This window comes from Ursus arctos, unplaced genomic scaffold (assembly GCF_023065955.2).
Source record: "Ursus arctos isolate Adak ecotype North America unplaced genomic scaffold, UrsArc2.0 scaffold_34, whole genome shotgun sequence".
NCBI classification, from domain to species: domain Eukaryota; kingdom Metazoa; phylum Chordata; class Mammalia; order Carnivora; family Ursidae; genus Ursus; species Ursus arctos.
The window spans coordinates 7,814,246-7,826,281 of NW_026623030.1; the positions used below are offsets into that span (position 1 = coordinate 7,814,246).

General features: G+C 46.6%; 1 protein-coding gene across 6 annotated transcripts in view; it reads left to right on the top strand.

Moving 5' to 3' along the window:
• Positions 1 to 12,036, top strand: part of GRK3 (G protein-coupled receptor kinase 3) — a 125,094-nt gene that overhangs the window by 83,224 nt on the left and 29,834 nt on the right. For all 6 annotated transcript variants that reach the window (XR_007190550.2, XM_057305773.1, XM_057305775.1 and 3 more), the window contains 3 exons: positions 6,004 to 6,082; positions 7,725 to 7,855; positions 9,955 to 10,049. Coding sequence is in view for 5 of the 6 variants with exons in the window: in XM_057305773.1 (XP_057161756.1) it covers positions 6,004 to 6,082; positions 7,725 to 7,855; positions 9,955 to 10,049 (305 nt within the window). In the remaining variant the exon portion in view is untranslated. The remainder of the gene's footprint in view (positions 1 to 6,003; positions 6,083 to 7,724; positions 7,856 to 9,954; positions 10,050 to 12,036) is intronic.

Genomic DNA, 12,036 nt, shown 5'->3' on the forward strand with positions numbered 1-12,036 from the left:
CATAGCTATAAATCATTTCTATCTCTGTGCCTCTGCCTGCTGGCATATGGACATGAAGCATTTCAAATAAGAGCCGTCCTGTGTGCATGACCGTGTTTTCAGCTAACCGGAGTGGAGACCAAGCAGCTTGCATACTGTATTGGAATCGGTTCGAATGGTGTCAGTTTCTAGTTTCTATCGCGAATGTCATTGTCTTAAATTTCAAACATGGATGTGCACTTACTGCAGATTTTAAGTGGTAATTACAATATTAATTTTTTTTAAAGATTTTATTTATTTATTCGACAGAGATAGAGACAGCCAGCGAGAGAGGGAACACAAGCAGGGGGAGTGGGAGAGGACATAGCGGAGGAGCCTGATGTGGGGCTCGATCCCATAACGCTGGGATCACGCCCTGAGCCGAAGGCAGACGCTTAACTGCTGTGCCACCCAGGCGCCCCTACAATATTAATTTTTAATGAGTTATCTCCAACACCTTGGATTTTATTCTCAAGAAAGCCTATGGAAAAAGAAATTTTTGGTGTTGGAAAAATATACATGTAATTTTCATGTAGCATTTTTATGTTTATTTTTTCCAGGTGAAGGGGAAGACAATTAAGTAGAGATATGGTTCCTCCCCAGTCTTACCTTCTAAGGGAATATATAAAAAAACTGGGCTTATATTGGTCTTCCACTTTGAGCTAACTTTAAAGAATTGTTTATATTTTTTATTCAAATATCAAACCTGGCTTTTGTTCTTGTTTTTGTTTTTTGGGAATTTGGGGGGTTTTTTTGTTTTGTGTTTTACTTATCAATACATAATTTAACCAAGGGGTGGCTGGCCGGCTCAGTCAGAGAGCATTCGACTCTTGATCTTGGGTTCTAAGTTCGAGCCCCGTGCTGGGTGTAGAGATTACTTAAAAATAAAAGCTTTAAAAAAATAATACATAATTTAACCAAAATAAAACTATTTGGAATTTCTTTCTTTCTCTTTTCTTTCTCTAATCAAAGGTCACTTTTTATGGTTTTTTAAAGATCTTGCGTCTAAAATGGCCTCACTAGGTTAAACTTCAGATCAGCCTGTATCTGTGTGGTTTCCCAGGGTGTTGGCATGAAACTGAACTAAAGTCACTCGTAGTTTTCTTTTTACTGGAAGTTTTTTGTTTTTCCTTCCCATCTCAGACTGAGTGTTCCTTTCCCCGACCTTTCAAAGAGGCAGTGGGAAGTACTGTTCCCGTTTTGATTCTGTAATTCTAGAATAGTAAAAAGGGAAATCTTCAGGTTTCAGAACCAGGATAAGTACGTCCGTAGCTGGGAAAGAGCAGTTAGCCCCTTCGTGACACAGTCCCGTCGTGTCCTGGGCAGTCTTCTCATTCCTTCCTTGAACCATGCTGGAGGGCTAGATCGCGCCAGGCATTCCGCTGCAGGATGGAGGTCCCAAAACGTGACTTTGGTCCTTGCTCTTCTAGAGCCATGCAGAATGAGAGGAGGTGATCCTGTTCACCCGATCTCGGCGATTATGGGCCCTTAGGATGCGTGGCAAGAGCCGTGAGACAGGCACCCAGTGCTCAGGAGGCATTTACCAGGGAGGAGGTGACAAGGGCCGCTCCTCAGAAGTCCCCGGAGGGGCCAGCATGCCTGGGCCCTGAGCGCTTCAGAGAAGGTCCACGCAGCTGGGGTCTGAGGTGGTGTGTGAAGCCGGAGAGGGGAGAGAGACCGACAGACGCCGGACCAGACCATCAAGAGCTTTCGAGGCTGGTTCTGAGGTTTTAAAAAAAAGATCTTACGGCAGCTGGAGACGGAGTGTTTGAAGCAGGGAGATCGCATACGCCTTCCTCTGACGGCAGGGTGGAGAATTTTCTTGGACACTTCGTGGCGTATTTTGTCACAGTTCCAGAGTCACTACAGAATACAGCCTACTTTGCTCAGTACCAGTAGGAAGTCCTTGCTGAGGGTCTGCCTCCAAAAGATCCAGTAGTTCTTACTGCCTTTAACTGGTCATCAAGGCCAAACGTAACGTGATTGCGTTGGGCACTCCACCCGCACCGTCATTAAATTGCTGCCTGTTGGGTTGTATTGGTCCGTGTTTGGTTCTTTGTGTCTCGAGCTTCACGAGAGACCCGCTGTGGTATCCGCGTGGCACCTGTGAGGCTGCCGTCAGTGTGGCGATAACGGAATCACACCCTTTAACTGAGCGTTCCTTTTACGTTGCTGCAGAAACCCTGCCTTTGTACGCGGCATACCAGAGAACCCTGGACAAGGTCAGGAGACTCGGGGTTGAGATCTTGGCTGGCTCCCACATTTCTTTGTCACCTCAGGCAGGTCATTTCCCCTTTTCAGGGCCTTAGTTTCCTTGCCTTAAAAATAAACAAGTTGGACCAGTTGATTTTTTTTTTTTTTTTTAAAGGGCCCTTCCTGGGGCACCTGGGTGGCACAGCGGTTAAGCGCCTGCCTTGGGCTCAGGGCGTGATCCCAGCGTTCTGGAACCGAGCCCCACATCAGGCTCCTCCGCTATGAGCCTGCTTCTTCCTCTCCCACTCCCCCTGCTTGTGTTCTCTCTCTCGCGGGCTGTCTCTATCTCTGTCAAATAAATAAATAAAATCTTTAAAAAAAAAAAAGGGCCCTTCCTACTCAGCCTGTGATTCTAAATCGACAGTTCATGTCGTAAGATCTCAAGTGAACCTTTTGTTACTTCCTCAGGGCTACCATTAGAAGGATCCTATCCCATCGTGTTCAGAAATACCCCTTGGCCTGGTCCACTTGTCTCCTTGGTGGAGCGAGTGCAGGTGCCGTCTCTAGCCGGGAAAGACTCCGGCCTTCCTGAGTTCTGGGCCCATCAGCCTCTCTGCGCTGCAACTGAATTGCTCTTCAAATGAGGAACCGGAGTGTGTGGGGAACCCCATTCAGGAAGGAGCGGGATGAGCCATCTCCAGCAGGCTATTAAAAGGTGGTTCCCTATGTGGTTCCAAGAGGAATGGTGCTCCCCCCCTCCAGGAAGGCCACATGGCTTTTTTTTTTCCTCCCCCACATGGCTTTTAACATAAAAAGGAAAGCACTTTTATTTTGCCTATTTAAAGCAAAATCAAGCTGGAAATCAGTAGTCACTAACACCACCTCCACAGCATTTTAAGGCAAACTAGGTGATGATAAAATGAAATCTTTCCTCTGGAAGATATATGGAAATTCAGTTCAAGTTCATGAATTGCTGGTATAAGAAGGTATTAACTCAGATTTATTGGTCTGCCCTTAAAACAGAGGTTTGGACAATGCAAGTCCAGTGTACAGATTATTCCGTTGAAACGCAAATATTTTCTGTGGAATTTAATAATTTTTTGTTTCTGTTAAGGAATGTGGATATAGATTTTTTTTTTTTGCCAGTTTTTATTTGAATCAGTTGAGGGGCGAGTATACACTGTGTATAAAGACTCTGAACAGACCTAGTCATGGATCTGACTTAGCACGGATGAAGTTTCACAAGGGAACACATGCCTGTGTCCAGCACGCAGGTCAGGGGACAGAAAGTGACCCATATTCCAGAAGTCTTGTGTCACTTCTGGTCACCTACCCCTTGCCCGGGCTAACCGCTGCCCGGATTTCTAACACCGTAGTTTAGCTTTGCCTGTGTCCGGGTGCTGTCTGAATGTACTCTTCCTTGTCTGGCCTCTGTCACTCCACGTGGTGTGCGAGAGCCGTCTGAATCGTTGCACGTAGCAGTCGTTTGTCCTGCGGCTGCAGAGCGGAGGCCAGCAAGCTGCGCGAGGCCCGCGGACCAGATCTGCCTTGTAGCCTCATGTACAGCCCTGAGCCAGGAATGGTTCTTACGTTCTTAAGGGATTGCATAGAAAATAAACACAGAATACAGGGCAGAGATTGATTGCACGGAGCCTATAAAAGTGAAAAAGGTTATTGTCTAGCCCCTTGCAAAAATGCTTGCTGACCCTGGCTGCCCAGTGTTCCACTGCAGCCGTTCTAACATTGACAGACATCCGGGTTCCTTCCCAGGTTGGGCTATTGTGAATAGTGCCGTGAGGAAGAGTCCCAGGCCGTTCTCTTCGGTGCACAGAAGTCCAGGTTGCTGTGAGGTGTATCCCCGGGAGTGGAAATGCTGGCTCAGAGGGTTTGTAGACCGTGTTCAGCTTTGGCAGATAGCACCAGTTTGCGAAAGCAGTTGTACCATTACGCGCTCCCAGGAGCCATATATGGGAGTTCCATTTCCACCCTATCTTTCCAGCCACTGGGTATTGTCAGTCTTTTTAATTTTAGCCATCGTCGTGGGTTTTAGTGATAACACGCTGCAGTAACACATTTCCTTGGGGACCACTGTGGTCCCGCTTCTTCTTCTTTTTTTTTTTTTTAAGATTTTATTTATTTATTTGACAGTGATAGAGACAGCCAGCGAGAGAGGGAACACAAGCAGGGGGAGTGGGAGAGGAAGAAGCAGGCTCACAGCGGAGGAGCCTGACGTGGGGCTCGATCCCATAACGCCGGGATCACGCCCTGAACCGAAGGCAGACGCTTAACGACTGCGCCACCCAGGCGCCCCTGTGGTCCCGCTTCTGTTCACAGGCTTGTGAGCTATTTGATACTCTCTTACATGAAGTGTCCATTTTTTAAATTAACGAATTGCTATGTTATTATTACTACTACTGCCATTTTTTGCCACTGTTCTGTTGGGTGGTTTGCCGTTTTGTTTATCGATTTACCAGAGTTCTCTATATATTCCAAGTGTGAGTCCCTTATGTGTTTATGGATTGCAGATATCGTCTCCTACTCTGTGACTTGCCTTTTTACTCTCTTAATAGTATCTTCTGAAGAACAGAAGGTTTTAAATTTTATTGTAGTCCAGTTTGGCAATATTTTTACTGTTAGTGCTTTTTCGTGGCCTAAGAAATCTTTACTTACCCTAATGTCACGAAGATATTCTCCTTTGTTTTCCTCTAGAAGCTTCATTGTTTTCTGTTTAGATCTTTGTCTACCTGGAGTTGACTCTAGTGTGTGGTGTGAGGTAGGGGTGCATGTTCACTTCCTCTGATACAAATACCCAGTTGCTCCAGCGCTGTTGATTGGAAAGGCCATCCTTTCCTCCCACCCTGTTGGGTCACTTTATCACAAATCAATTGACCCTTTATGCTTGAGTCTATTTCAGGATTCTCTGTTTTGTTCTGTTGGTCAGTTTGTCTGTCCTTGGGCTACTACCACACTGTCTGATTTACTGTTGCTTTAGGATAAGTCTTGATATCTGGTGATGTGACGTTTCCAGCTTCGTTTTTCTTCTAGAATGTCTCTACTTTTCCTAGCTGTGTACATTTTCACATACATTTTGGAATCAGCTTGTCGATTTTCATTTTAATTACAATCGCATGGAATGTCTAGGTTACTTTGGGGAAAACTGACATCTTTACAGTTGAATTATTCAGTCCCTGACCCTGATATATTTTTCCACGTGGAGCACTGGGTATTATACACAAACAATGAATCATGGAACACTACATGAAACACTAATGATGTACTGTATGGTGACTAACATAACATAATAAAAATAAAAAAAGAAAAGCTAGCTGAATTCCCATCTATGCTTGCTCAGTGTTTGAAGACAATGATACAGATATTTCCTCCCACTGTGGTATGGTTCTTCCAATGTCAGAATCAGAGATTGAAATGAGTATTTGACCAGCCAGGACAAAACTGCAGACCAGCAAAGAGACTAGCACGGCAGCAGTGTTTTTCTGTAGAAGCCAGGTCCTTTGAAGAAGACGCAGATACAAGGGTGATGAATGAATCTGAGAGAGACGAGACCTTTGAAATCATCTGTTGCACTTAATAGTGTTCTGTCTCTATGCACTTTGTCGTGTTATCAAATCTGTTTTGGTGGGACCATTAGGGACACCATGGAGGGGTCTGTGCTCAACGCACAGGGCAGTGGCGTGGGTGAGAAAAATCTTTGGATGGCGTTTGGTAGCAGACAGCACGTGCTTCCCGGGACGGCTTTTGTTTTTCTTACAAACTCTTGCTTTTTCTCTCTAGGACTGTCCTTTCATTGTCTGTATGACCTATGCCTTCCATACTCCAGATAAACTCTGCTTCATCTTGGATCTGATGAACGGTGAGCGACACGCAGGAAGTCCGAACGCAGGGAAAGACTTCTCCGGGACATGACACCTCAGTGTGCGCTGAGCTAGGCACCCTGGTGGTTTGGGTCTTTCAGATAATTGGGTTCCCCCTGAAGTTTAAGGACACCTCCTTACCCTTCAAGTTTCCCTTAGAATTCATTTTAAAATGTTGACCGCCATTCCCCTCTGGCCCTCCTACTCTCTCACCAGGAAGTTGCATTTTCTGGAAAAGATTTTCATAAAATATGCAGAGTGAAACTTCATTTTCTGGAATGCAGCTGGCCTAGATCTTTAATTAGCTTGTTTCCTGACCCTCAACTTTTAGGAATGAAATGCCACATAAGAACGTAGGCCAAAGATAGAAGTGTATTAGGAAACCAACTTTGAAGGATTGGCTGTGGGCCAGCATGGCTTCAGGCCGAATCTTCTGTACGCCTAGTCCAGACCAGCCAGCCATTGATCTTTTAAGCTATGAATGATGGCCCTGCAAATGCCGAGAAAGTTCTAGCTAGAAAAATAGTTTTCTAATGCTAGAGAGTGGTACAGTATATATTCAAAGTGTTTTTAGTAACTAGAGCTTGAAATTCATGCAGTACAACAAACGAATTACCTTTTTTTTTTTTTTTTTTGGAAGTTCATTTGAAGTTCTGTTGTGTTTTGAGAGGTTTGATTTAAAACCAGACCTATTCAACAGCATGGAGGAATTTTCCAGACGTAATAATGGGCAAAGAAGCCAGACACCATAGCGTGTCTGCTGTGGGATTCCACGTACGTGACTCTCAGAACAGGCAAAGCTAGTGAATGGTGAGAGGTCAGAAGGGAGTGCCCTTGGCCTAAGCAGGGGCGGGGCAGCCTCTGGGATGCTGGAAGTCGCCTACATCTTGATCCGCAGTGGTTGTACAGGAAAACGTGTGGGTGAGAGGGGAGATACGTAAGCAAAAGCGGGGGCCATAAAGTTGGCCACAGATTAACTTCTCCAGGTCAGTAGAGGCTGTTCCTTTATAGTGTGTAAGAACATTCCTTCACCCTGTTGGTGGCATTCTCGGTCTCTGTAACTTGAGCCCGTAGGATGATTGAGTTTTTCCAACATTTTATGATGAAAATTTGCAAACAGAGGCCAAAAATGGAGAGAATTTTACTGGGGACACCCACATACCCACCTCCCTGGATATCACCAGTTAAAATTGTACTGTATCTGCTTACCCAAATATCTGTCAATATGACCGTTTTGTTTCTCTGTGTGCTGCTTTCTTTATTGTCCACGGAGCCAGTTGCTAAGCCATCTGCTGGATCATGGTCGGTGTAGTTATTAGACAGGATGTAAATACTCCCAGCAGATAAGCAAGCCGCCCCCCAGCCCCCGTGAAGGTGCATCTGGGAGCAGGACTACCAGTCTGAGAGCGATGGCTGTGTGATGTATTGTCCCGGCCATCCTCGCACGAAGGCTTCTGTTTGAGATCCCTCTGTACTTCTTAAAGTGTTTTGTCAAACTACAGAAGTCCAAGATAGATATACAGACAGAGCAGAAGCAAAGTTTGCCTTTTTTCGACTGCATCCTATTTAGGATGGCACCGAGTTTTGTTCCTGTGAATTGACAGACACGTTTCGTATTAACCTCCGCGTCTCTGGTTCCAGGGGGCGATTTGCACTATCACCTTTCACAACATGGGGTGTTTTCTGAGAAGGAGATGCGGTTTTACGCCACTGAAATCATCCTGGGGCTGGAGCACATGCACAATCGGTTTGTTGTTTACAGAGATCTGAAGGTAAGGCGTTCTGTTTCCGGGACCTGTGCAGAAGGTATCGGGGTCCTGGGTCTCTGGACGGTCCCTGGTCTTTCATAGGACCTGCCATTTCCCTCACCTCAGCCCCGGTGACGTCACATCTGTGTGATGTCCGTCTGTCCAGACTCCGAACTCTGTGCCGGGCGCTCCTTTCCTTCCTAGTTGTCACTGTCAGCTCAGCACGTGCGCCCCTGCCTGGCACAGCACACACACTAACTCAGAAACTGCAATGAATTAATGAAAGCAAGGTAGGAGTTTCTTGGCGTTGCTGATGAGACAATTCATTGTAATGCACTTAATGTTCACTAAGCAACTGGTTTGGCCACGGCTCTGTGTTAGAACCAGTGATGCACAAAGATGAAAAGCAGGGAACGTGTGTCTTCGGGGATTTATACCCAGGTGAACTGAGACGCAGAATGGTCGAGAGTCCTAGCTTGTCGGAGGCAGGGCCGATCAGCCCGCAGAACTTCCCCTAAAGGCCACCCTGAGAGTTTCACGTTGTTTTCGGACTGTCTTCAAAATCACTGACAGATTTCTGGGTCCCTGAACTGCGGAGCCCCTGGGCTGCTTCATCCTTGCTCTCTCTGGACTTGGAAGAAAATGCAGTGAGTCTATTCCAAGTTACCCCTTCCAGACCACGATGCTTGGTCCTAGGTTCTGCATTCATAAGGGAGCTAGGAGTTTACTCAGTACCTCCGTGGTGCCACTCCTGGCGAGAAGGCAGGGCTAGAGATAAAAGGGGCCTTGACAAGTTGTAGAAATGATCATGCGGATACAGAAGTGCGTACCTCATAAGGAGAAAAATGATAGGAGAGACAGTTTCCACTGCCCCCACTCCGGGGGGAGGTGTTTGCCTTCTCTTTGAGATTCCTTCTCGAAGGAATCCAGGGTAACCGACTGAAACGTGCAGATTACGCTCCTGTCTTTCAGGAGCTGCTATGTCTTGATGGGCTGTCTTCGCTTTTTAAGGCTGCCTTCCAAGAATCTAAACTATCATATTTTATTTTTGAGCCTCTTCTTTTGTCACAAAACACTTTGTAAAACTTAAAGCTTTCCGCAGGGCTACAGAATGATCCCCTTAGTTTTCATCTGAGCACGAAGAAGACAAAAATGTAGTTTCATTGAATTAGAAATAATTAGGCACTGGCGGGCGCATGACGTTTTGTTTCCTCCGGTGAGTTTTGCAGAAGAACACACTACATGCCGAAGGCCCATGAAGTGCTAGTGTAATACAGTTTAATTTAGATTGATAACCGGTCCCGAATCATCTTTATGCTGTATTTTTTGTTTTGTTTTGTTTTCTAAGCTCTTCAGTAGGCAGTGGTATTATTTAATTTCTATTCAAACTGAATTCTAGTCACTCATGATTATTCATGCTTCAGCTTTATAATAGCGTGCCATTTATTTTTATTTCAAGCAAAACAATAGTTGATCTCCAGCAGAAAAATATTAAGATGACTGTAATTCAATGTATATTAGGGAGAGGAGCTTTGTTTTCCGTGATTATGCCGGCTAAATCTAATCTCAGTAGAGACACTTCATCAGAGTTGGGGTCAGAGTCCTCCTGGGTCATTCGGTGAGGTCCTGGGTTCTAATTGTGGCCCCAGAAGCAGGGATGCTGTTCATTGGGATTGGTGCGGCGCCGTGGACCGTGTTGATTTCTTAGGTCCGTGGTGGTGCATTCTCGTGAGATTCCTTTCTGTCCTGTGCCTCGTGGGCTCATTCCCGGAGGCTTTGTGGTTCACAGAAGCCGAGAAGCTGGCTCTCGCCGGGCTTCAGTTCCCGGCGGGGAAAAGGAAGTACTTGTTAACTCTGATGAACCGTGGTCATCACCCCTGCAAGCTCCCTGCCTTGTGTCTGGTTATCTCATGAGTCGTCTCCTTTGTGTCTGTCATTGCCACTTTCCTGCGGGATTTAGACGCGGAAAGTACGACTCTCAGTCTCATACCCAGCTTGGATGGGATAGTACGGAATTCGTGTTCAGACAAAATGATAAGATACCACGTGCCCGTGGTTGTAGACATTCTCAACACCTATGACAGCTTGGGGACTCCTGCAGATCATCTTGTTTTTCTCTTCAGCCTGCAAACATCCTCTTGGATGAACACGGACACGTCAGGATATCCGATCTCGGTCTCGCCTGTGACTTTTCCAAAAAGAAGCCCCATGCGAGTGTGTGAGTAGCATATCAGCTCTGTTCAGTGCTCACTGTGGTTTCTCTGCAGCGACACGTTGATCGGCTCAGACCCCAGTCTGCTCACTTATTCCCCCGGCTTTTTTTTTGCCAGAGGTCACCGTCCGTACGTGATAATGCTGGGTCAGGGCAGGTCCCATACGCTTGGTTATGGGAATGGAGATTAGCAGGGTGTGCCTCCTCTGTCTTGGGGGGGAGCATGGATGCGCCCACAGCGTGACCGCAGGGGCCGGGGTGTCTGGTGTGGATGGAGGGGCCTCCGCAGCAGACCCGAGCCCGTGCCAGCTGTGTGACCCTAGTCAGTCAGTTTACCTGCTTGACCCTCCATCTTCTCCTCCCCAAAGTAGGCAATAATGAATCCCTGCAGTGGTCCCGAGAATAAAGGGAAGTCCGTGTGCCCGTGGGGTGCAGGGACATCTTCATGCAGCTCTCCAAGGGAGGCCCAGAGCTCAAGCGTCTCTCTCCATCTACTTTCTCCTACATTTTCAAAATGGCTTTTCTTTTCCCTTAGGGAAATTAGGAATCTTTTTTCTTAATTAAAACCACCAATCATCTGCTCGTAGGCCATGTTAGGCTCGAGCATGAACGACGTCGGTCCTCCAACAGACCCTGCGGAGGGAACCCCTGCCCCGCAGCCCTCAGCCAGCACCTGACCCCTCTGCACAGCCCCCTCCAGGGACGGACGGCCGCCGTCCCAGGCCTCTGCAGAAGCAGAAGGGAATGCGCCCTGGTTTTCCTTTCTGTTCCTTTGGCATCAGTTTATCTGGGTGGAAAGCGTGGACACATGTGCAGTTTGTGGAAAAGCAAACCAGTGTTGCTTTATTCTTTTTTTTTTTTTTTTTTTTTTTTTTTGGGGTAAATGTATCACTTTCAGCACTGAAATCCTTTAAAATTACATCTTATTGTCCCTCTTGAGCTAACGTTCATCTCCGTATTGAATGGGCTTGAAGAAACTCCCAGGGGTGTCACCTCACGCATTCATGCAGAAAATCAACCCCACACCCTTCTTTCTGTGGGTATAGAGGTAAAGGGGTTCTGCATCTCAATACCTGATGAAGGGCTACGTTAAGTCAGAGTTGCCTTTTAAAGCCCTGAGCAAAGGTGCATGGTGAATAGCACCGATTCTGTAAACAGGTTTCTCCCTTCCTGCAGAATCTGGGGTCCAGTGATAATGGCATTAGCATTTTGGCAGCACTTTACAATTATTAGGCCAGAACCTGTGGTTGCATCAGCTTCTCTCAGCAAGTTCATCAGGCCTTTTTTAACAGGGTTGTTTGAATTTTTAATGCAGTCGCTGTTTGGTATGCTAATTTCTTCAATTTAGTGTGGCCATCACAGAAGGCGAATCCAAGAGCTCAGAAGAGTTCATCTTGCAAAGGAATTAACTTTCAGTAATGGGGTTATTTATTTCCTTACAGAGCGGCATCCACTTCTTACTGTAATTCACCTGTCAGCTCTGAGAGGCGGGCTGTTCTGGGATTCCAGCAGCAGCTGTAGGAAGGGATAGGATCAGGGAGGTGGTTTCCATGCTTGCATGATGGTAGTGAGGCCACTATTCTAAAAGTGCATCAACTCCTGGCCAAGAACAAAGACTTTCGAGTCAGCAGATCAGGGTTTGAATCTGCTTCCAAGTTGTGCCTCGTTTTTCACCTCTCTCTAAAGAGGAGATGACGGTGGCCTTTATCTCATTTGAGCATTGTGATGGTCAAGTCCACTGATGAATGCAACAAGCTTCTAGGTACCATTGGCTGGGGGCCAGGTGCGGGCAGTGCCACGGGGACCCCCTAGAACTGGCCGTGTAGGGAGTGGCTGGTGTGTGGGTTGTGGTGGTGCCAGCAGCCACAGCGTTCACCGCATCACCGGCTGAACATTCACTGTCCCAGGCTCACAGGGCCGGCTGCTTTGAATGTGCTCTTAGCTTCACAGAAACACCAGAGGTTAACAGGTGCAGTCATCTAGTTTATGGTGT